The sequence below is a fragment of the Podarcis bocagei genome (genome assembly GCF_964188305.1).
Source record: "Podarcis bocagei genome assembly, chromosome: 7".
Classification (NCBI taxonomy): Eukaryota; Metazoa; Chordata; class Lepidosauria; order Squamata; family Lacertidae; genus Podarcis; species Podarcis bocagei.
Window position 1 is genome coordinate 27,505,219 of NC_138132.1, and position 24,501 is coordinate 27,529,719.

Sequence of the window (24,501 nt, forward strand, 5' to 3'; positions counted from 1 at the left end):
TAGGCCCCAAATGCATCCCTCCCACAAACCCTCTCTGGTGTTAAGATCAGCAGGAGGGGGGCCGTTGGTAGTTCTGTGCCCTCAGAAGCCTGGAGGATGGTATCCCGTGAGAGAGGCTCATCTGTGGCAGCCCCTAAATTGTGGAATTTCCTCCCCACAAAGATGTGTCTGGCATCTTCATTATGCAGTTTCTGCTGTAAGATGAAGATATACCTCTTTACTCTGGCCTGCGACACTTGATATTATATATACAGATACAGATGTTTAGTTCCACCCTATTCTTGTGACTGTACTTTGTTTTGGAGTGTTTTGGTAATAATTCAGTGCCAGTTTCTGAGACTGCCTTTGCCTTTTCTGTATTGCAAATAGGGTGACTAACAGTATTTTACTCTGGATTTAGGGAAGTCTATTCTGACTTATTTAAAGAGGTATTGTTTTAAAGAGCTGAAATTCTAGGAAATTCTGTTTCAGAGGTAAGGGGTCCCCCATGGCTTACCTATTCTGGATTGAGTTGACGGCAGCAGCATGCATAGCAGCAGCAGCAGCAGCTTCTTGTGCTTTCCTGCCACCTGGTGGAGGACACATCCCAGTCCCTACTTGGGGAGGCATGTTTGCCATGTTGGGTCCATAGGGCCTATTCCCCATGGCAGCATGGCTCAATCCTCTCCCCGGAGGAAGCCCAGGATAGGGTGGTACACCAGTTTGACCATGGATCTGACTCCCTGCTCCCATTGGGTTCATGGTTCCTCCCATTCCTGGGCTTGGGTAATTTGCATTGGGCATAGCATTGTAGTTTGGCTGCCTGGGATATCCACCTACAGAGAAAAGGGGAGCATGATCAGTAAGACTAAAGAATATCCTGGCAATTCTTGCATTTGCATCTTGAGCCTGCATATTACAAGGCAAGCTAAAAGCTGGGAGAATGTTGGCTTCACAAAATAGTGTCCTAATGTTAATCTATTCCACATCAGTACTTTCTTTCTTTCTTTCTTTCTTTCTTTCTTTCTTTCTTTTCTCTCTCTCTCTCTCTCTCTCTCTCTCTCTCTCTCTCTCTCTCACACACACACACACACACTCTCATCACAGCTACATTGCAATATCAACCACAAAGCAGTACACACATTATGTGAAATCTTTCCATGCATCATCCCACCAGAGATCTCATGACTAAGTTAATCAGCTAATCATTGTCAAAGGCTGGACTAATCAATAATGATCCAAATATTAAGATGACTAGTTAAGTTACCAAAACTAACTGTATTGGCCAAGTAAAGTATGGGACACTGATGAAAAAATTAAGGGCTATGAAGTGGAGACAAAGTCACACTTAACCCCCCTCCATTTCCCAAAATTTCTAAATGAATACTGTAGCACACATTATTAAAATCTTCTGTTAAGTGTTTTGTGTTGATACTTAGTTTATGCCTAGACACTCCCAAGTTCAGATTCAGCAATGGTGGCAGAACACACTCACCCTTTACTTTAATCCAATAAACAACATCCATGATAAAAACTGTAAGCACACACTTCGTAGGTCAAGAGACAAGACTGCTCAAGCTTTCTACCCATGTATCTCATTGTCTTAAGCAGGTGTTCTTTATCCAACCACAGAAACAACACATGTTCACTGCTCATGCATTTTATTTGAAACACAAGTGTAATACTCTCACCTTGAGGCCCGTATTGACCCCCCTGAGGTCCATAACTGCCCATGGAATTTTGTTGGTAAGGTCCCATCCCAGCATGCATCTGTCCTCCAGAAGACTGACGTGGAGATAAGGCTGACCCAGGCTGAGGGGAATTATACTGGGGCATCTGTGGAGTCCTCTGTATGTAACCTAATTAATAATGATTTCAAGGGATATTGTTATAAAAGCAGGCTATGCAGATGGAAACACATTTTTAAAAATAATTAGTTCTGGAAATCCTAAATTCTTCATAAATGACATGCCTGGTAAAGTTTTCACATTAATAGCTTGAAAACCTCAATGACAAATTCTCACATGGTAATTCCCTAGTCTTATGATAACTGTGGCACAGCACACTCTTATTTTGTAGCTGTCACTTTGAGGAGTTATTTATGATGACTGCTAAGTTATCTGAACCCACTGAGAATAGTGAGAATGGGGTGGCAAAAATAAAAGAAACATGGTACCCTATTTCAATGAATAAATAGAACAAGCAACAGCCAGCTGTACCACATGCTAATGACAAATTTGCATTGTTCCCACTGATTGCTATAGTTAAGAGGTTACATTTGAGTTTACTGTTGGGCACCTTTGCACCTATTTTGGACTCCCAACTCCCATCAACCCCTGACTGTATGACCAATGATTATGATGATGGGAGTTTGGAAATCGCCAACATCTGGAAGGCATCTGGTTGGGAAAGGCTGTTGTAAGCAATAACCTGAGGTGGAATGGCAAAAGGAAAACAAGTATGGGTGTGTGTGTGTGCCTGTATCTAGCATAATTTGGAGAATGATGCAAACTGCACCATGGCAAAACTAATTTTGTCACAAAAGCATTGTGTATGTTTCTAGTTCACATTCCACATTAAGGACTGTCCCAATTCCCTACTCTAATTCGTAAATCACCAGTTACACCTTTCATGGAAGATTATCCTGTAAAAGCTAGGCATGCGCATCAGGACTGATCCGTGAACCACTGAGATGTTTGCTATATACAAGAAGCCAGGCAAAACAGCGCAACTATCATTGCACACATGCACACACCTCTATCGGGAGTTATGGTTGACTGATTCATGGAGGGATGCAAGATGCTGTCTGATTGGCCACTAGGTGGTCGAGGTGGCATCTGGTTACCTGCACAACAAAGAAAAAATTGATGGTGAAGAACCGCATTTCATCCTACTCCCCACTAAAGCAGCTCAAAAAAGACAAACCTGAAAGTGGTACAAAAAGTGGCAGGGCCAGAGGGGAAAGTAGGTGGAGCTACAGATGTGGCTCTTACCTCTGTAGAGTTACCCCCAAAGTACAGATTTCTATACCCACCACATACTTCATCTAGTTAAGCAAGCAGTATTATCATAGGTGAAGAACTCATTTCAGCCAGGCAAAAGCATTCAAGGAAGCCCCAAAGAAGGCCCAGTGCAGAATGTGGCCTCGGGAGAGTCCCATGTACCAGACAGAGGCTCCTAGAGGCTTGCATTCAGCCAGGCCTGAGGTTCCCCACCCCACTTATAAAGAAAGAGATTTCTGGCTCATAGCTTGCTTTATCCCTTAAAGATGAAAGCATGTAATAAAATGTATTTTATTTATCCATAAAGAATTTTTATTCTCATTCAGAAACAGTGAACCAAACAGGAGAGATAATGAAGTAGACCAAAGTCACCCAGGACATGGGTTCTGAACTCATGTCTCTACCCCCCATTTATTTGTAATGTATTGCTAACATTGATATTCCACCTTTCCTCTACATTGTTCTATACCACCACCACCCTGACTTCTGTTCTTCCTCACAATAACCCTGTGAGGTAGGTTAGGCTGCAAAATAATGAGGTCACTGACCCAAGGTCACCCAGTGAGCTACATGGCTGAATATGGATTTGAACCTGGAGTTCCTCACTCCCAGTCAGACACTCTAACCACCTTCCTAAAATAAGCAGTTTGTTAAAACTAAGAAGGTTGTGCCTGTAAAAAAGAAAGTGTTACCTGGTACTGCAGCAGGAGACAGTGGGCCAGAGCGTGACTGAGCAACACTAGCAGGAGATCCAACTGGTGAAGGGGAAGGTCCTCTGATGCCTGGCAAGTGAGGAGAGGTATGCGGAGAGAAAGGAGACTGAGCAGGGTTACTCTGCTCTCCTTGACTGCTAGAAATCCCTGATGTGCTTACGCCAGGACTCAGTGCTCCTTCTGTACCCATGGGCAGATCGTCTATTGAACCAGAGAGATCCTATAGAGACACACAAAGGAAAGCATGTCACAAGTAGAAGAGAGAAAATGCTACTATACATATATCTACTACAGAATTTATGGGATTTTTCCTTTAGACGAAGACTTAGGTTGCTATCAATAAGGAAGGCTGCAACATAGTACCAGGTAGAAATAAATCCTTTAGATGAGCAATTCCTACAGTTGCAACAGTGACTTATGTGCTACCAAGTGGAACTGGAAATTGTCTGACTGTAACCAGGAGTGATGTAATTTTGAAAAATCTTGGACTACCCTCAAAGGGTGCAAGAGGAGATGCTACAGTCCATCATGCCCAAAATCTCAATGAAACAAACCTAGTGGCATCCTAAAAATAAAGGCAGTATTTCCCGATTCTCAGTTTTGACAAGCCTTTTGTCAATCTAGTGTTCTCCATATTTTTTGGACTACAACTCCCAACAGCCCCAGCAAGCACAGATGCAGTCCAAGACATCTGGAGTTGTAGTAAAAAAATACCCCAAGTCCAAAAGATCTGGAGGCCACCAACTTGACACTGAAAGATCTCATCTTTCATAAATCTGTCAACTTACAGCCATTATACTGCTTTTTACAGAATTACTTACCAACAAGTATGTCTTATGAGCAATAGTACGTCCTGTTAATGTTCAATTTTTACAACTTATTTCTATCAAATCTTCCAACAGAAGCCCCCTAGATTGTTGTCCTAAGTTCCCTACTTGTACTTTGCTTCATCACACCATACTATGTGCAAGGTAATGATAATGTCTCCAGTCTCTTCATCCTGCACAAATGATTCCATAAAGCAAGGCATGCCAATTCAGTTTTGTTTTCAGTTCTATATGAATGTCTCTTCTGTGATGGGTTGACCAGAATGACACAAAACATTTGCGTGATCCACTGGTAGGCAGAACCATCTTATTTTCATTATATTATCTTGCTTCTCAGGATTCATGCATTTTGGCAGCAAGGACTTCATGATGCACTTGAACCACCCATTTTTAATCAATGCACCACAATGAGAATACATAAGCAGGAGAGGGAATGATATGTCTGGCTGCCTTGTTGAAGCACTCTGGTTGAAGGAAAGAGTTATACAGAGCTTTTATTCATTATTTGTTAAAAAGAGCCAACTGAACTCATTATGTGAGAAATGGAGGTTAGGTTTGTAGACAACCTATGGAGCTTGTATGCTATGGGTAGACATGAAGTGCAGAGTACTCTCCTGATCACTGCTACCCCAAGGTAATGCTTTGTTTCTTGAGAAAGCTGAAGGACTAGTACAGAGAGCAGGAGGTGGGAGCAGGGCTTAGAAGGAAAAGGAGAACTGGGCTGTCCAAGTGTCCATGCTGAACTCTCAGAAGACACTTAAGCAGCCTAACTGATGGCTTCTTGCCTACAGAAACACACACACTGAAAGCATGAAAGAAAGCAATTCAGTGTTGTCTAATTCCAAAACACACAAGCAGCTTCCATCACAAATTACGCAGAGTAAAATAATACTGAATTAGCTAACAAAATCCTATGCAATCTCCAGTATCTACACTTCAGATCTTTGCAAATACAGTACAACAAGGCTCTGACTATTAGTTAAAAGGAGGAGAAATAAGTGGTGGCCCTACAAGATACCTAAATTTCACTTAATTGGGGGTCATGCTTGGAGGCTGACTGATCAAACAACTAATGAGTCTAGCAGGCATGTGATGGGAGAAGCGCATCAGAACGAAGCAATACACTGCTCTTCATTGCAATCCATTAAGACAGTTTGGGTGCCACAACAGAATATTTGTTACAGCCATTTGCGTGCAGATCACTTCCTGCAAGACTATGAATGTTATGTTTCTCCAAGGAAAGTACTTGTAATGAAAGATGGGATTGTTCATAAAATTCCTATAAACAGACCTTTTATGAGATCCTATGATCTCTCTACTGATGAGCACATGTATGATGGAAAACAATGCTCTCAGTCTAAACTGAGAAAGCTAAACTTGAAAGCAATATTCAGTCTAGCTTTAGACTCTTAAATGCTCAACATTGGTCTGAAATTATTAAACTGAAGTCAATTTTATAGTATTTCTTAATGGTAAAGGCCTTGTGGCAATTTCATAGTACACAGGGAATTCTACAGTATTTCTTTTGGCCTGCTAATTAAACAGTTAGTTGTTATTCCAATCCAAAGCCCCTGTGGTTGTGCTCCATTTGAAAAGGGCATCAAGGTCTGTCTGAACTGGTCATGAACTGGTGATCTGATTCCAGGGCAGAATTCAGTCTTCTGTCACCACCCAGCTTTGGCTAAAGGAGAGGACAGCAGGGAGACAAATAACAATAATGATAAAAGAACTCCATCGCACTGCAAACTGTGGTAGAGTCAGAGTAGAACCACACAGCTCAGTGCATCTTTCATATGAAAGGCCCACTGAGCTGAATGGGAAGTTGCATACGTGAGATCCCAAGTATCACCTAGCTGAATCTGACTGTATCTGCCTTCTCCAACCTGGTGCTTTTCTTATGTTTTGCACTACAACTCTAACTAGTCACAGTCAAGAAGGCCAGGTCAGGGATAACGGAAGTTACAGTCCAGCTACAGTCTTATTTCCAGCTCTGGATGGTTTGTCAGCTACAGCCCCTTTTGGACAGATTGACTTTGGACACTCTACATTGGGCTGCCCTTGAATATAACTTCTTCATCCCTGTTCTAAAACAGTGACATTGGTCACCAGTTCATTTCTGTGCCCAATTCAATGTGCTCATGCTAATGCGTAAGGCCTTAAACAACCTAGACCCCAAATATGTGTGAGACTGCCTCCTTCCCTACAGATCTTATCAGGTCAGGAGAGTGGGCTCTGGGACCTTCTGGATTAGGACAGATAATAAATTTGATTATGATGATGATAACAATCATCACTTCACTCTCACACACGTTTGCAGGAATTGTTAAAACAACAGTGCCACAAAACCAAGGCAGGGTTTCATACACAAACTTAACAGAATCAAACACATTAGCTATAAACTCAGAATATACACTTTTGACCTAGGAAGAATAAACAGAAACTCACCAATACAATTTAAAATCTTTGAGACCTGAACACACACACACTGTATGTTACTTTAAACTCCACTTGCAACATTTAATACTGATTTCTTTTTTGAAGGAGGTTCTACTCATTTACATGCTCATATAATGATGACCACAAAGGCCTAACTGTGTATGAAAGACCTGTGTGGAAAAATTGATTAATGGTTTTTTATTTTACACACTTACAAGACCATAGAAGTTATTAAATAGTTACTAGTAGATATTTGGAGACATGAAATTTATGTCTGCCTGAAATTTTACTTTTGGGGGTTATGGGGAGATTTTTTAAAATAAAAATTCAGCTCATCCAAGTAGGGAAATTGTTTTACTGGATCATTTTGAGCAGTGTTCGAAATTAGCCAGGAATGTTTTATGACTGACGTGGATCCAACTGTGACCGCCATGTGGAGATCTCAGGGTGCCAGGTTAGAGACTGGGGAAAGGGAAATGTCACTTAGAGAAGGATTTGAAATATTTTCCTTGAAGCTTGAATTTATTTTGTTCTGGATGGTTTTAGTTGATGTTTTAATGTGTTGTAAACTGCTTTGATATTTGTTCTGCAAAATATAAAGCGGTATAGAAATGATGTTGATGATGATTTCAATTGCAAAACACACAAACAAAAAAGCCCCCAGCGCCTAGATATTCCATTGTGGCGACTGTAACCTAGGTTTAAGGTGCCATTTGGAGATTAGTTTATACAGTATATCAAAGCTTCTAACACTGATTTTGAGATATGACACAGTACTGCTTTCCCAAATGTTGCTGGACACCTATCACTCCCAGTCAACATGGCAAACAGTAGTAATGATGATAACTGTAGTCCACAACATCTGGAGGGCCCCATATTGCTATACAGTGAAAAATATCCCAAAGCTTAAGCTATGTGATTCTTAGGGCCAAGTGCTCAAGGGCTGCTTCAGTCATGCTATGGTGAACTGTATTGCACAGATCAGAATATATAGGGTGAGTCTTTTAAAAGAGGCCCCGTGGAACATGTGTACTCTGTATCCACAGGGCCTCTTTTGAAGGACTCACCCTGTATAAGCAGTAATAATCCCTTCCAACCTTTTAAGATCTATGGATGGCTCTTTTTTGGTTACATCTGGAGTTGACACTCTGATTCCCAGAAATATTTTGAGATGCACTAGATGAACTTGTTATACTTTTAAACAAGTTCTGGTATAATAAAATATTTGTTCTGGAACATTTACGAAGAGGCCCTCCTCTCCCCACAAAACATCTGAAATATGATCTTCAAGGGAGATTTGCAAAGCTTCCTTCTCCTCAACCACCAATTCCTGGTCTGACAAGAACAATAAAAAGACAGGGGTGCCAATACCAGGAAATCCCATTTGGATTGCATTCATTTAAGAAAGGTCTGAATAGCAAAACAGAAAGGGAGCCAAGGACATTTTCATTCATCTTAAACAGAAAGCCTATTCACATATTGCCCTGCACTTCCAAACACATGAGTGATGAACTACTTGTATACATCAGCACCTTAACATTCAGGTTGACTGAGACAATTTAAGGGAAACCATTCTGTTTTATAGGAAGGGACTTCTCTGGTGGAGTTACAGCCATAAGCTCAAACCATGTGAGCATCATTTCACACAAGCAGTTATCTGGGTAGATGTGGTGATCATGCCACATGGGTAACATGTGAAATCAGCCCTACGGGAAATTAATCTATGGACAAAGATGAACTTTCATTGACACTTGGCATCAGCAATGCCTCCTCCAGTCGGGCTTTCTATTGAAATCTTGGGAGAGCAGTGATGTTACAAACTATGGAAATAAGAATATATACAAATGTTGCTTCCTAAGGTTTTTCTTTTAAAATCGCGGGGAATGAACACCGTTTGTGTATGTGTCTGCTGATTAATAGTTTCCATTTTATGAAGTTTGTGGTCACTTTTAGATTATTAACATCTAGAATGACTTTTCAATTGGGGCCACAAGAGTGTCATAAAAACTTATGGAACCTGTAAATGATAATTGCCATAAAAGTTCAGAAAGAAAAGAAAAGAAAAGAAAAGAAAAGAAAAGAAAAGAAAAGAAAAGAAAAGAAGGGGAGGGACAATGTATTGCAGGTCATCAGAAGTAGTAAAAGATTTAAATTCAAATATATGTTTCCAGGGAAGTAAACCGGTGGAGCAGTTTAAAGGTCCTTTTACAGAGCAACTCTGAACAATGCTAAACAAAGCACTCTTCCCTCCTTTTCTCAATACAGCCAATAAAGCAAGGGAAAACAGGAGGTGCAAATCAACAGCAGTAACTCTGCCAGCATGAAGGAAATGTCTTGGTCTGGAGAATTTCCTCACGTGTTTCCAATGTGTTTTTTATGCATTTTATTGCTCATCTGCCATGCAGATCAAAAATGTTGGAGGGATTCCAAGTATTTCACACAGAATCTCACACTCCAGGCTGGCTGCAACCCCAAAGCCTCTGTTTCTTCACTTGAAATACTGCCCAGTGTTATTTTGGGATGTGACCTGATAGCGGAAGCCCACAGGGACTCCGAAACTATAACTGTTCCAGCTGTGATTGGTTGCCCAATTCAACCTTATGCCAGCAGGAGTTTGTTCGTGCTGCTGGTGAATAGGGAATCAGCCGCTAACACCACCTTTTCATACCAAAACAAAACTATGGCTGAAATCAAACAGCCCTCAAAAGGGAGGGGTAAGTAAGGCTGCCTCAAAGATGAAAATGGAATTCCTAGTACAGCCAAACACAAAAGAGCTAGATAGTTTTGACTCAGAATATACCTGCAGTACTTATTATTCTGAATTAAAAGGTGTCAGATTTTGTTAAGAATATTAGACTAATAATATTCTTAGTATCTGGGCTGATTTTTGGCCCCAAGCTGCTTTAACAGTAGAGTTACTACTCTAACAGCACATATTCCAGTACTATTTTCCCATCTCTGGGCATTACAAAAAGACTCTCAAGGTTCCCAGCACTCTCAATAAGGGATGAATGTGTGCATGCTGTGCCACAACTAATAGGGTCCATTGCAACAGTATCAAATTCATATATTTTTAAAGTCCAGTTTAAAATGTTAAATACAAAATACTGGGAAATATGTTCATTTTCCCAACTTCTTTATTTTGCACAAACAACATATTTGTTGATTGCTATTTGGGAGTGAGCATCTAAATATGCCTGCTTGCAGCTGCAACCTACTAGCATCTCAGGTCTGTAGACATTACCTATGGGAGAGAGTAGGGTTCAATTTAACTTTACAAATACAACAGGATTCCAAGGAGTAATAAGGTTGTACAGAATTTGGGTTTAATGACCACAAAACATTTCATTCTTGTAAGAATGGATTAGTGCTCACAGTTCCTCCTATTATGGCATAGATGTCACTGTACTTTTAACTGCATGCTCCAAAAAGTCTTTCTTATGAGGTTTTGCAACATGGTGGTAAAGGCTTTGGTAATGACTGGCTAATTTGCTCTATTGTCACACAGGTGGAAAAGGGACAACGGTCCCCATCTACCATTGGCTAAGCTACTGATAATTATAAAAGAGGAACACAAAGACTTTCACAAAAGGAGGGGGGAACCACAGGCCTAGGAATATAGGAGAAAGGAGCCTGAAATGAAGGTTTGGATTTGGAAGAGGGAAAGAGAAGGCTGAAGAAATCTGATAGAAAGAAAACTGAGGTAAAATTATATAATGAAACCACCGAACAGGACCTACAAAGTATTCACATGTCAGAAAAAAATTAGCTACAAGTGTTCCCAAACAGTATAGGATGGTATAGAATAGGTGCTCAGTGGTGCAGAATTAATGACATACGACCCTGACATTTGCACCTATTCAAAACTGTTCCCTCACCTTTTAAGTTATATGGTTCATGCAAGGCAGGTGTTTTTAAGCAGGTTTCTACATTTTCCATCTCCACAGCAAGCTAGCCATCACCCTTTGGAGAGCACAATGAGTGATGAATGATGAGATTTCCTCCAAACCTTGATGCTGCAAAGGTGGACTGAGATCACCCAGGCAGTTGTGCAGTGATTTCCCCTCAGATCCAAACACAGGAGGACAGGCTGGGGGTTGGTTGGCAACTGTGTCAAATACCTTGGGCACACAGAGCCAATATGGCAAGCATATCTCTCTCATTCCTACTCTGAAGCATAAGAGAAGTGGCAGGGAGCCTCCTTGGCTGCTGTTTGGCAGAGGCACTCTGGAATTGTTCACTGAACAGTAGATAAGACAGCACACTCCATGGCTCTTTCCTGAAGGAAAGGGTAGTGGGAGGGTTCTCTTGACAGCTGCTTGGAAGTGAATGGAGCACCACTGCCAAGCATTTGCCAAGCTGGCAGGAAAGGGGGAGGGTGATCCCAATTTCTGGCTTGACTACCAAGGCCAGCCATAACATGCAAACCTTTGACTGTATGAAAATGTTTGGAAATGTTTTGTATCAAAACTTGGCGACACACTTTTTCTAATGATTCTAGCTCTATTGCATAAGCATAAACTTGCTATGAAGATGATCATGGGTGACTAACATATACTGTAGTGTCCTCCATACATTGCTGAACTATAATAACTCCAACCAGCTCTACTGGTTAGGAATGATGGGTACTGTAGCTCTAAAACATATTGAAGTCACAACACTGGATATCCCTAGAGTAGATCAAGTCAACTTTTCTCATCTACAAGAGGCTATCATAAAGAAAAGCACTCCTATTCACAGCAACCAGAGGCTCATCCAATGTTTTCAAATTTTGTGTGTTCTCCTAGAGTGCAGGTGTACAAGCATGAGAGGGCCACTCAGATAGATACCTTGTAAAACACTCTTCAAGTGGAGTTCAGATCAGAAATGTTATGGTTTAAAAATCAGAATCAGCATTTCTATTTGCAAATTAACTGCTGGGGAACTTATTTTTTTTATTTTAGGTAGCGGTGGAACTTGGTACAACCTAAAACATTATTACGTATTACAAATGAAATGATGCTGACTGATATGGGGATGCTTTTTTGCATATTAGATCGAAGGAGGAAATCCAAGATGTATTTTCAAACTGAAATTAATAAAAATAATAGCAAGTTTAAAAGCTAAACACTTTCCATAGCTTTAATAAAAAAGGCAAAACTTTGCACCTAGGAATGGCGTTTGAAAATGAGTACTAGCAATGGTGCCCACCAACAATTGATTGTACAATCTGTATTATGGTTTTGGCCGATTTCTAACTTCATTTGAAAGAGCTAGTGTTCATAATTATAAAGATACCGTATTTTTTGCACCATAACACTCACTTTTTCCTCCTAAAAAGTAAGGGGAAATGTCTGTGCGTGTTATGGAGGGAATGCCTACGGGTGGCATGCCTACGGATTTTCCTCCTCTAAAAACTATGTGTGTGTTATGGTCGAGTGCGTGTTATAGAGCGAAAAATACGGTACCTGCAACAGCAGAAACAGATGAGAAATGAGGCAGAACACAAAAATATAAACATATCCAAAGTTATTTTAAGTCATGATTTTCAAGCTCATGCAGGAAAATAATTCTCTAGTTTCAAATGAATAATTTCCAAATTAGGATAAACCTATACTGAGAAGTTTGGGACGCGGGTGGCGCTGTGGGTAAAACCTCAGTGCCTAGGACTTGCCGATCGCATGGTCGGCGGTTCGAATCCCCGTGGCGGTGTGTGGTACCGTCGTTCGGTCCCAGCACCTGCCAACCTAGCAGTTCGAAAGCACCTCCGGGTGCAAGTAGATAAATAGGGACCGCTTACCAGCGGAAAGGTAGACGCCGTTCTGTGTGCTGCGCTGGCTCGCCAGATGCAGCTTGTCACGCTGGCCACGTGACCCGGAAGTGTCTGCGGACAGCGCTGGCTCCCAGCCTATAGAGTGAGATGAGCGCACAACCCTAGAGTCTGGCAAGACTGGCCCGTATGGGCAGGGGTACCTTTACCTTTACCTTTACCTTTATACTGAGAAGTTTAGTCTTGTATCCACCAAATTTGCTCATAGAAAAATGATCAAACACAAGTAAAAACTGAGACAGCTTGGGTTGATTACTTGTACAAGTGGTACCTCGGTTTACAAACTTAATCCATTCTGGAAGTCCATTTTTTAACTGAAACTGTTCTTAAACTGAGGCACACTTTCCCTAATGAGGCCTCCCGCCGCTAGTGCCCTTCCACTGTTCGAATTCCGTTCTTAGACTGAGGTAAAGTTCGCAAACCGGGACACTACTTCCGGTTTTGCAGAGTTCGTAAACCAAATCATTCAGAAACAGGACTGTTAGTAAACCAAGGTACCACTGTATTGCAAATGATATGGGGTGTGTGTGTATGTAAAACATCCTGAAGGTCCCAGGCCTCAGAGAAGTTAGGCTGGCCTCAACTAGAGCCAGGGCTTTCTCGGCTGCGGCTCCAGTCTGGTGGAACGCTCTGTCACAAGAGACTAGGGCCCTGCGGGACCTGACATCTTTCCGCAAGGCCTGCAAGACAGAGTTGTTCCACCAGGCCTTTGGTCAGGGCCCAGCCTGACTCCCTCCTCTGGCAACCTGCACAGAATTTTGCTTAACGGTTGCCATTAATTTGATTTTAATTAATTTTTATAATGAAATGTTTTTAGAATGTTGGATTATTTGATTGTTTGATTATTTGATTGTTGTTAGCCGCCCTGAGCCCGGCTTCGGCTGGAGAGGGCGGGATAGAAATAAAATTTATGATTATTATTATTGTTGTTGGTGTTGGTGTGTGTGTGTGTGTGTGTGCGTTTGCGTGCGCGCCAATTCTCCTTGATCTCTCAGTGGCTTTTGATACCAACCACCATCTGGATCAGATCTCTGGACTGGGAGTTGGGGGCATCGTGTTCCTCTCCTATCTGCAAGACCATTTCCATAAAAGAGCATGCGGTGACTCATGCCTAACACTTTGGTAACTGAATTGTGAGGTCCCATAGGGTTCTAATCCACCCCCGATAGATATAAGAAGCCTATGGGGATCTGGGGATCTGGTGCCTGGTGTCATCAATACGTGGATGACACCTAGGCTCTGCTTTTTTATTCCATCTGAACCAGATGAAGTTGTATCAGTGCTGAACTGTTTCCTAGATACAATGATGGGCTGGAGGGTTAATAAACTGAAGCTGAATCCTGACAAAATGGGGGTGCTCTTGCTAGGTCTTCCTTATATACAAGAACTGGGTGTATGGCCTATTTTCAACAGAGATGGAACCAGCACCGACACTTGAGACACAAACTATGGTTAGTGTGCCAGCTGTGGTCATTCGTAGATCAGGACAACTTTGCCACAAGTCCCTGTAGCCTCATGTTTGGATGTCTGCAACACTGTCCCTGAATGAAGTCTGGAGATCACAGCTAGTGCAGAAATGCTGCTGCCTGATGGGTGCTTCTGCATGCACTAGTTACCTGTATACTACCAGGTCAAATTCAACATTTTAATGTCAGTATTTAAAGACCTGGCCTTATCCCACACCATCAGTCTCCGACCTTGGGGTCGATTGTGGCAGGGGGCAGTGTTTTGCTCCAACAGTGGTCTTGGTCCACTATACAGTAATGTGCTAAGAGAGCTTGCTGGAGTGCCCATTGCTTAAAAGCATATCATGATGGTATATTTGACGAAAGGCAGTTACAAATAGGAGAAAGGCTTGGGTAAAACAAATATTCATGAAAGCAATATACAAAATTATGTAGCTTCAAATTAGTGTTTGTCTTGTACTATTTGTTTTCTTCTATAGTCAGCAATCTATCTACTTTAATCTATACCTGGTGGCCCCAACATTATGTGTCCTTTAAAAAAGAACAAGGGTTATCAGGGAGGTCCCTTTTTGTTTTTGGGGTGTTCTATGCTTCTTGGAGGATGTTACTTGCTTTTTTGTCTGTGTTCTATTTGTTTTGTGGTATGTATAGGAGCTTTGGCTGTTTTGGGATTGAGCATCCTCAGTCTTCCTTCTTTGTGTTGGGTATTTTGTGCTGCCCCCAATAATTTCTTAGCTTTTCAACTGTGTTTGGGGACCCCTGTACATCATACAACTCCCATTTGCAAAGGCAATTACATCTTTTTCATCTCTTCACAAAAGCTTTTCATATTTTGTACACCAACACTTGTGAGTGTGTAGACACGTATATACAGACTATATCACATGTGCAATTTCCCAATGTATTCCAATAAGAGTTAAGCCACAAACCGTGTGCAAGCAAGTATGAAGTTGGTCACATTTTTGAGCTCCTCCTTAAAATATATACAGTTTCCTTTGGAAGTTTAAAAAAAGGATCCTTAGGTTCTGAATGCAAAGTAATAATGCACTGAGAACTCCTTGCCCATTGTGGCAGCATCTCTATCTACTTTATATATGCATTAAATTGCCTGCCTGCCTTCTTTCCTTCCTTCTTTCTTTTTAAAAAGGACACAAATGATAAGGGGCATTTGAATTCAGTTTTTCTTCTTTGATAGAGGGAACTTCATTTCTCCTCCCAATAGGAGTTTACTGCTGCTCTACAGCAGTATATATGATTCAGGATGGAAACCAGAATATAGACTGTTTTTAGGCTGAAAAATGAAGCAAAATCTCCTTCTATTCAGGGTTTAAGACAAAACTGTTAAGAGCTGCTTGCTGCATCTGCAGTGCAGGGAAGAAGGGCTTGGAAAGGAGGCTCTGTGGAGGAGGAGCCTGGTGTGTATATGTGTCGAGAAATTTCACTCCAATTACAAAAATTAACCCATCTAAGCAAGTTATTGTGGGGGGGGGGAGAGAAAGAACAGGCTCTTCAGCTATTTTGGTGAAACTAGGGACAGAAAAGGGAAGGGAGAAGAGCTGCTGGTTTTACCACACTCCTTCAACTGAAGACCTTGAAAAAGAAAGAGGGGGGAGAGGGAGAGACAGCATTGCTACTGCAGCAGCCATTGATTTTTCAGAGGTCGATACTCCACTCCCACAGATCTGCTCAGTAGGCGCGTTAATCACATCCACTGCTTCTGCTCAACACCATTCCACCTCTCCTCTCCCTTTCCTCCCTCCCCAGTTCTTTTTTTTAAAAAAGAAATACCTATTAAAATATATCCTCAAAGCACCAGCAGTAAGTAGAGGCTGATCAGTCTCATGTCCTTTCCCTTCCTTTTTAAAGGGGAACACTAAGCTTGTGGTTGAAGGCTCAAAGTAAAGAGGAAAAAAGCACCATGATTCATGCACTCAACAAGATGTCGCTGGAGGAAAAACCCACCATGCAGGAGAGCCAGTATTATTCTCCTCCTCCTCCTCCTCCTCCTCCTTCTCCTCCTCCTGGGGGAATGCTGGATATGGATCTCTTCCTCAAGCAGCCACCCCCCCCCCAAAAGCTTGTTTCTGCTTACCCCTTCAAGGAGCCCTCCATTTAAAAAAGCTGCTTGCAAAATACTGGGCAAGGCAACAAGCAGCAGTGTTGGAAATTCTCAGCTTCCTGGCTCTGTTTTGCCAGGGCTGGTTAAGAATGTGGGGCTGGCACCAGCACCAACTAAGCTGGTTTCTTGTGACATTCTAAGAAAGCCTGCCAAGAGTGACCCTGGTTTTCCCCAACTCAAAGTCACTGTTTGCTACCTCCTGCGGTGGCAACTGCTCTTCCTCTCAAAAGGTTGGAGCTACTGCAACTCACCACAAAGGAAGTAGAGGCTAGCTCAGTCTGGACAGGCTGCTTGAACTACTGTTGTCTGACAACAAGCCTTATGGCACCCTGAAGACTAATGTGGTATAAACTTTCATGGATTACATACAGTCCACTACATCAGATGCACAAAATGTTGGCAAGTTTACATGTGGGGGGATGTTAGAACAATTAAGTCAAAAGGAAATTAAACGGACTGTTGAAAATTGTGTTAATGCTTAAAACTGAAAATAATGACCATTCATAAAACAGTGTTGATAATACAAAAAGCTTCACATTGATATTTGTGGAATAAAAACCCACTATCTGGATTTGAGGTCACAGGCAACAGAATGGAACTTCTTGATTATCCCACTTTTGGCTGGAAGATGACTAGGGATCCAGTTGCTTGCTCTTTCCTTCAGGCCTACAGCAATCTCACTATCCCTAATCCATGCACAACTTCTGGGATCAGGTGATGGGGCGGGGGGAAGAGAGCAACCATGCTCATACTCACAGCAGTATGCACGTCAGGGTCTCACTCACTTCACAGACAGACTTTACCAGTGTTCCCTAACCTGGTGCCCTCCAGGTGTCCCATGGTCAGGGATGCCAGCCTGCCAAATGGGCAGGGATGATGGGAGATGCAGTCCAAAACATTTAAAGGGGAAAAGCATTGGTCTTGGATAAGGCACCTCTCAAACTGAAAGCCACATCCTACCATTCAACGTAGTTTAAATTGCAGGAAAAAACCAATGTCATTTTAGTATAGGAACAAACCACAAAACAAACCTCCTTTCTCAAGAGAATTTAGGAGGACAGAGGAGCCCAGACTATCCACAGACCAATGACATGGAGGACAACAATGAGGCTCCAACACAAAGGTGAAAAACCATTTTCAGCCCAATGCTATGGAAGGTAAAACCCAAGCCTCAGAAAAATTCCCACCAAACTCTTCTTAATGCAGTTTATAGCATACTTTATTGGTGGCCAGTTATGAGCCCGTCAAGGTGCTCACATGCTTAAAGCCCTAAATGACCCAAGTACCTGAAAGATTGCCTCCTCTGTGGCAGCCCCTAAGTTGTAAAACTTCCTCTCCACGGAGGTGGGTCTGGCCTTTATAAAAGGAGTTTCCGGCAAATGCTGGACACCCCTCTTTACTTTGGTTTTTTATACTTGAGGTGTATCTTTTTTGGACCCACTTGATTGCCTGCTGTTTCAAACTGTTAATAATATTGTGCTTTAATGTTGTCACCTTACGAGTGAACAGCACATTAATAAGAGTAAGGATAAATCAAATATACTGTGAATAAAGGTTGGAGAAGAGATGGGAAATGAAGTCCTTCCCAGTTCTCTTGTCCACTGTGCTACTGTGACCCATCTTTGTAGCGTGTACTGGGCGTTGTCAGGGGAAAAACAAGGGGTTGGATTAAATATTGCCAGTCATACCACAAAGCATGATTTGAGACTTTAATTCCCACCTTCCCTGATCATGGGCATTGACACTGGATGGAGCAAATAAGAATATTGGTGCGAAACATCTGTATGGCACCAGGTTGTGGACAGCTGCTATAAAGTCATGATATTGCTGCATGACAATTGATGCTTGAGTGTGCTGGTGTTAGTGAAGCATTCCAGGAATGTGACATAACTGAGTTCTTTATCTTGTCAGGGTATGGATTTCAGAGGTGTGAGAAAATCCACACAGGTAGAAGATTCATCAAGGTAGTCTGCTTTAGAGATTTAACTTTGGATTCCACAATGTTCAGCAAAGTTAACTAATTCTGTAGGCTCTCCCAATATGACCCTGTTGGTGCAAAGCTTCAGTTGCACTTGATAATCAATTAATCAATTTCTTCTGGGTGAGGCCAGAACTCTAGGGCAGGAATAGGGAACCTGTGGCCCTCCGTGTGTTGTTGGACTACAGCTCCCATTATTCCAATTGCTGGGGCTAATGCGAGTTGAGGTAGAAACAACATATGGAGGACTACAGGATCTTCATGTCTACTATATGTTTTAACATCATATATGCAAAGCCACTTTGGAAGATTAACTGTTGTTTTGGAGTAAAGTCACAGTATTCTGATGACACCTAATACTACTTTTTATTTATGGAAATATTTAGGTGAGCAAGTGCCTGGGCACCATTACAAGTTAGAAGGGGGCTAACGAACATACTGAAGGACAAATTGATGATGCTTACCCAAGAAGGAGAGTTTCAAGGTATTGCCTGTTGCTAACTGGGTAACAGTCCCTTTGAGGAGATCATACACCTTCCTGCTTCATTGGTCAAATTCACAGCACTTACTGCCAAACTCACTGAAACCTCTTCTCTTTGATCACGATCTAGTTTTCACTGGCATACAATCCAATTAAGTTTCCGCATGAGGTTTTTTGGGGGGAGTGGAGGTTGGGAGTAGAATTTGTTCCACTTGCATAATGGCTTTGTTGCATACAACCCTGTGTTTGGAATACAGCGACAGTCTACGCTGGGCAGTGCTTGGAAATGGTTTGGAAACTTCATCTGGGACTGACCATATGACTTCTGATACAGCACAGCAGCACTGCTTGCCTATTAATTTGGGGCTCTGTTCAAGATGATGACCCTAACCTTTAAAGCCCTTAATGGCTTTGGTCCTAATTACCTTAATGAGGAAATAAGACAAAGGAGAAAACCCACTCCAAGGTCAGCCACGGGGGGGGGGGGGGCTTCTTTCATATGCAAACAGACTTTTTAGAAGTGGTGGAACTTGTGGTTCTAGTTCAAAAAAACAAGACAGATCCTGAAAGTCTGAAGTCTAAACCACCCTGTTCTTCAAACTGTTTTTCATATGCAACCGACTGGTCTCCTCTTTGTGTAGTTTCCGCTGTCAGGTAAGCTTCTCCTTTTGCCAAAGGTATTTGTTGAAGTTCAGAGTTTGCTGATCTTTTGTTAAACACTGCTGTTTACCATTTTTTTGGATGGTTTTTTTGGGAGGGAGGGGGGAGGTTTTAATTACTAAAGTAAAGGATCCCTGGACAGTTAAGTCCAGCCAAAGGCGACTACAGGGTTGTGGCGCTCATCTCGCTTTCAGGCCGAGGGAGCCGGTGTTTGTCCGTAGACAGGTTTCCGGGTCATGTGGCCAGCATGACTAAACTGCTTCTGGCGCAACGGAACACTGTGACAGAAACCAGAGCGCATGGAAACACCGTTTACCTTCCTGCCACAGCAGTACCTATTTATCTACTTGCACTGGCGTGCTTTTGAACTGCTAGGTTGACAGGAGCTGGGACGGAGCAACGGGAGCTCACCCCGTCGCGGGGAATCGAAACGCCGACCTTCCGATCAGCAAGCCCAAGAGGCTCAGTGGTTTAGACCACAGTGCCACCCGTGTCCTAGAAAACAACAGAACTTTATAAATACAGAACTTACCTAGAAAACAACAGAACTTTATAAATGCAAGTTATAATTACGGGAACAGCTGGTGTTGCACTTATTTTAAATACAACATCCCTTATTTGATTTTTACTATATATAAAACAACTTTTATTTTAAATGCAGGGACTTGTGAAAATAAGGAGGGGGAAAATTAGATTCAGAGGAAGTGCTCCCTCTCACAGTTCAAGACCGCAATACCTCATATAAACCAACCCAAACCCTGCAATCATTGTCTCAGGTCCTTGTGTGCCTCCTCTATGAGGGTGGCAACACAAGAAAGGCCCTTTTCTGCAATGGCTCCCCATTTGTGGACTCGCCAGTCGCTTTCAATATATATCTTTAGGTGCCAGGCAAAAACATTTCTCTTCAACCTGGCATCCAGCTGATTAACATTCTATTGCTTTTAAAATGTTTTCTAAATGTGGGTTATTGGTTTGTTTTTGTGGTGTGTGTGTGTGGATATATAGTTTTTGTGTTGGGTTTTTTTTTTTTTGTATTTTTCAGGTGTGAACCGCCCTGTGCTCTTGGATGAAGGGTGGTATACAAATTTAATAAATAATAATAATGGCTTAAATGATTGGGTGTTAGTTGTGGTTGGTAAAGACTTGTATATGTTCTCTTAAGGAAAATTACTCATCCATCACCCACCCTACAAATCTTCACAAATATAGCAATATGAAACTACCAGCTGGCAGTTTGACCCATATTTGAAGTTCAGGAGAGGTTTGGGAGCAATCATTCCACCCTCCCCACACCTCAATATTTTTCTGTAAGAGTATGAGTCTCCACCCTCTCCCTTCCCCATTTGTGGCTGCACATGTATACCTGCTTAACAGTTTTGTTAATACAGGGAGTGTTCTTTATGGTGGCTGAACTACTGTGTACTAATGTTCTTTCCCTCTATACTATCCCATCTGAAAATATGCAAACCCTTCTACCGACTAGCCCTTATTATCAGAGGTCATTAACTAGAAGTGAATTGTATGCATATACAGTGGTACCTCGGGTTAAGTACTTAATTTGTTCCAGAGGTCCGTTCTTAATCTGAAACTGTTCTTAACCTGAAGCACCACTTTAGCTAATGGGGCCTCCTGCTGCTGCCGCGCTGCCGGAGCACGATTTCTGTTCTCATCCTGAAGCAATGTTATTAACCTGAGGTACTATTTCTGGGTTAGCGGAGTCTGTAATCTGAAGCGTATGTAACCTGAAGCATATGTAACCTGAGGTACCACTGTACCATAAACTGTAATTTTATTTCAAAACAACCATCAAGAAAACTGAGTAAGACCGTTTACTTGAAGGTAAGGGGCCAACAGGCCTGAATCAAGCACATTGGTAATGAATACAGCTCCTGCTGGAGTACAGGGTTGGACAGCATCATATCATCAACAATAATGAACCAACATGCCCCACAACCATACAAATCCTGTTTGGATACAAGCCCAGAGGTAGCCCTGGATGTTGTCAATGCAATTACACAGGGTGCTCTCTCAAGTGAAGCCATGGTACAGCCAAACATTCCAGGAATTAAGTAGTGGTAGTTGCTGAACAATCAGTGTTTCAAATCAGGTGGGATAAATATTATAGGTCTAAGCAAAATCACAGTGCTTAGGTATTTAGAGGACAAAGTGTGAAGTCATGTGGGTGGGCTCAGTGAATTATCCTGGTCAAAAACAGAACTGTGTTTCTTGAGACAAATCGATCTTAGTTCTGGTAGGCAGTTAACAGTTTCTAGGTCCTGAACTGTGTTTTTGGTGGGTGATATGGTGGTCATGCAATAGAAGATCACTGATTCAGTTTAAGTGCAGGGTTTGCTTAATTCAAATAAAACCTAGCTATTTTTTAATGAGAGCTTACGTCTGAGGTTTATTAAATATAACTCCAAATTAGAATATTCAGAGATGACTTTAAAACAATGTAATTCTTTTCCATAATATTTTACACATCACTCTTCCTCCCACCTTCACTGTTTTTGGTTTCTCTCTCTCTCTCTCTACATAGTTAAAATACATTGATTTAGTTTATTCATTTGAAGCAATTGCAATTGCAATTGTGGTTCTTCCAATTCAGTGGTTATACAAGATTAAGAAACCGCCACTCTTGGGAATCCAAGATCAGAACTGGGTATCCTCTAGCAATTTTCTGATTAAAAACCAGCCTGTCCTGCTTACAGAAGCTAGGCTCAAAGCAGAACAAGAAAGAAATGGCAGCACTGTTTAAAGCGCACGTGCCTGTTCTCTAAATCTGCTCCTTTCCAAGTCGCAGCTGGCTTCATATTTCAGTTAATTTTCTAACCGAAATTGTTCCTTAAAAAACAAAAAGCTTCCATCAGGGGAATCTGTAACGTATACAGGCAGGAAGCCGTGCTGAGCCACCAATGACTAGAATAGAAACAGGAAACGGGCCCTGGATCGAGCATAGAGCGATCTGCTGCAAACACAGCCTCCTGCACGAAGCACAGGGACAGCAAACTGCATCAGTGGCTCAGAGCAACATGATTTATAAGGCAGGCGCTGATTGGCTGCCTCTTCGAAGAGAATCAAGCACACAGCATTCCGTGCTGCATGGCCGTGACTGACACAGCAGTGGGGGTGGGGAATTTCCTTGCCAGCACCAGGTTAGACTGGCTTAGTTCAGAGGTGGGAGCGCCACATGGACAAATAGCAGATCAGTTCCAAGAAGCGAGTCATACTTATGTCACTGGAATGACACAAAAAATTCCCAGCAAGAGACTTGGTAATGGTGTTAGAACACATTGTTCGAATGTTTATAAAAGGCTCAAAGGTCTCGGGCTCTTTGAGTGGGGGGAAGATGTGGGTAATCACGTGCAGAGTTTGTTTTGCTATTAGTCTTTCCATGCAAATGAGCAGAGTCATTTAACAGCCAGGCTTTATAGGAACCTTTCTGCCAGAACAAATTTGGGAGGCACTGATCCTTCAAATGCCATATGGATCTCTGGCACTGTTGTACTCTGGGACCATTTACAGCAATGCCTAGACAAGTTATAATTAGCAAGCAAATATTATTTTCCCATGAATTTACAAATTGCTGGGCCCTGTTCCACACCACAAAAAGAGGGGAAGGAGTCACAAACGCCAAGACCAAGAGAACAAATTTCAGGCAGAAACTTCAAAACAGGTGATAGCATCTAGCTCAGCAAAATTTAAGCAAGTGCAGCCCCCCAAATCATCATCTTGCCCCACCGCTATATGAAACCTGCTCAGTAGAGCCCATTTTATGGGCTACAACTGTAGTGAAAGGAATGTTTGCTCTTTTTGCTTTACTTTCAGCTTCTGAGGATCGTTATACATTTGGGGCACTGTGGGGTGGGGGTAGAGAGAAGCTGGCAGAACCACAAATGAAGAAATGTCTTCTGCACATCAGATAACCTGAGCAATCAACGCAATTCATAGCTCAATAACACACAAATACAGATGTATTCAACCACAACGTAATGTATTAGTACTCGTTACACTCAGCAGAATGCCTGGGTATCAACATACCTACATAAACACAACTTATGCTAATACCTCTGTGTTGCAAAATTGGCTGTCCCTCTTAGGAGCACTGGGTCTGAAGTAGTATGGGACCCATAATTTTTATTCAATAAATCTTCACACATAAAATACAATTTGTTTGTTACAGAACCATTAGTGTCAGTGCTTCTGTGCTAATTCTCTTCTATATAACAATAAGTTGTAATTGGTACTGTTGACATTATGCTTGGTACCCAAAGGCCAATCTGGATAGATTTCTAATCTTTGGACTTGAATTTGAGGCACATAAATTCCTGATCATTATGCACTAGAATAACTGGTGATAAAAAATTAGAGCTATTTATGACTAGAAGTGGATATGTACTTTCAGAAGTAGGTTTATGTCCATGATAATGTTCAAGGTATGGCAATTGTAGATTATGGTGCTAGATGAAGAACAAACTTCTTGTTACATTCTCTTTTTTAAAAAGTTCAAGTATTGAGTCCCTATGACAGCAAAGACCAGATGGGAAGTGCTTGAGCAATGCTTGGTGAAATCTCAGAAGCTATGAGGATGGGTGAAATGGTTTGTCAGCTTCCAGGAAGAAGCTGTCTTGACTTGCTCCCATCAGCCAGGACAATCCCTTCAGCTGTTTTGTTTCACTTTCCGTGTAACATGGATTGTTGTTATGTATAAACCGCAGATCATGATTCAAAACACTGGCCATTATGGATTACAGTTTGGTTTATTTAGAAATGGACCAGAGTTCATTTTAAACCACAATCTCTGTTTTGCATAGAACAGCAAGCAAGTTGACATGGAAAGTGAAACTAAATTCTGTTGATGTCATCCTCACAGGCATGGGCAATGAATCCTTCCTGCTCATGCTTATAGTGCTTAAGTCATGGTTTAGTCAAATGCAAAACAGGTCTATGTGTAACATGCTCTGAGGATTCCTTTTTTAACACAGAGTAACACACATGGCAGCTAAAGTCACAATGAAAAGCCCGTGTTCG

The 24,501-nt window shown here is 41.8% G+C and overlaps 1 protein-coding gene across 3 annotated transcripts in view; it reads right to left on the minus strand.

Annotated features, from left to right (window-relative positions):
- Window positions 1-24,501, minus strand: part of ARID1A (AT-rich interaction domain 1A) — a 129,198-nt gene that overhangs the window by 23,169 nt on the left and 81,528 nt on the right. For all 3 annotated transcript variants that reach the window (XM_081202744.1, XM_081202745.1, XM_081202743.1), the window contains 4 exons: window positions 3,674-3,914; window positions 2,735-2,824; window positions 1,671-1,838; window positions 497-815 (listed from right to left, as the gene is read on the minus strand). In XM_081202744.1, coding sequence (XP_081058870.1) covers window positions 497-815; window positions 1,671-1,838; window positions 2,735-2,824; window positions 3,674-3,914 — 818 coding nt within the window. The remainder of the gene's footprint in view (window positions 1-496; window positions 816-1,670; window positions 1,839-2,734; window positions 2,825-3,673; window positions 3,915-24,501) is intronic.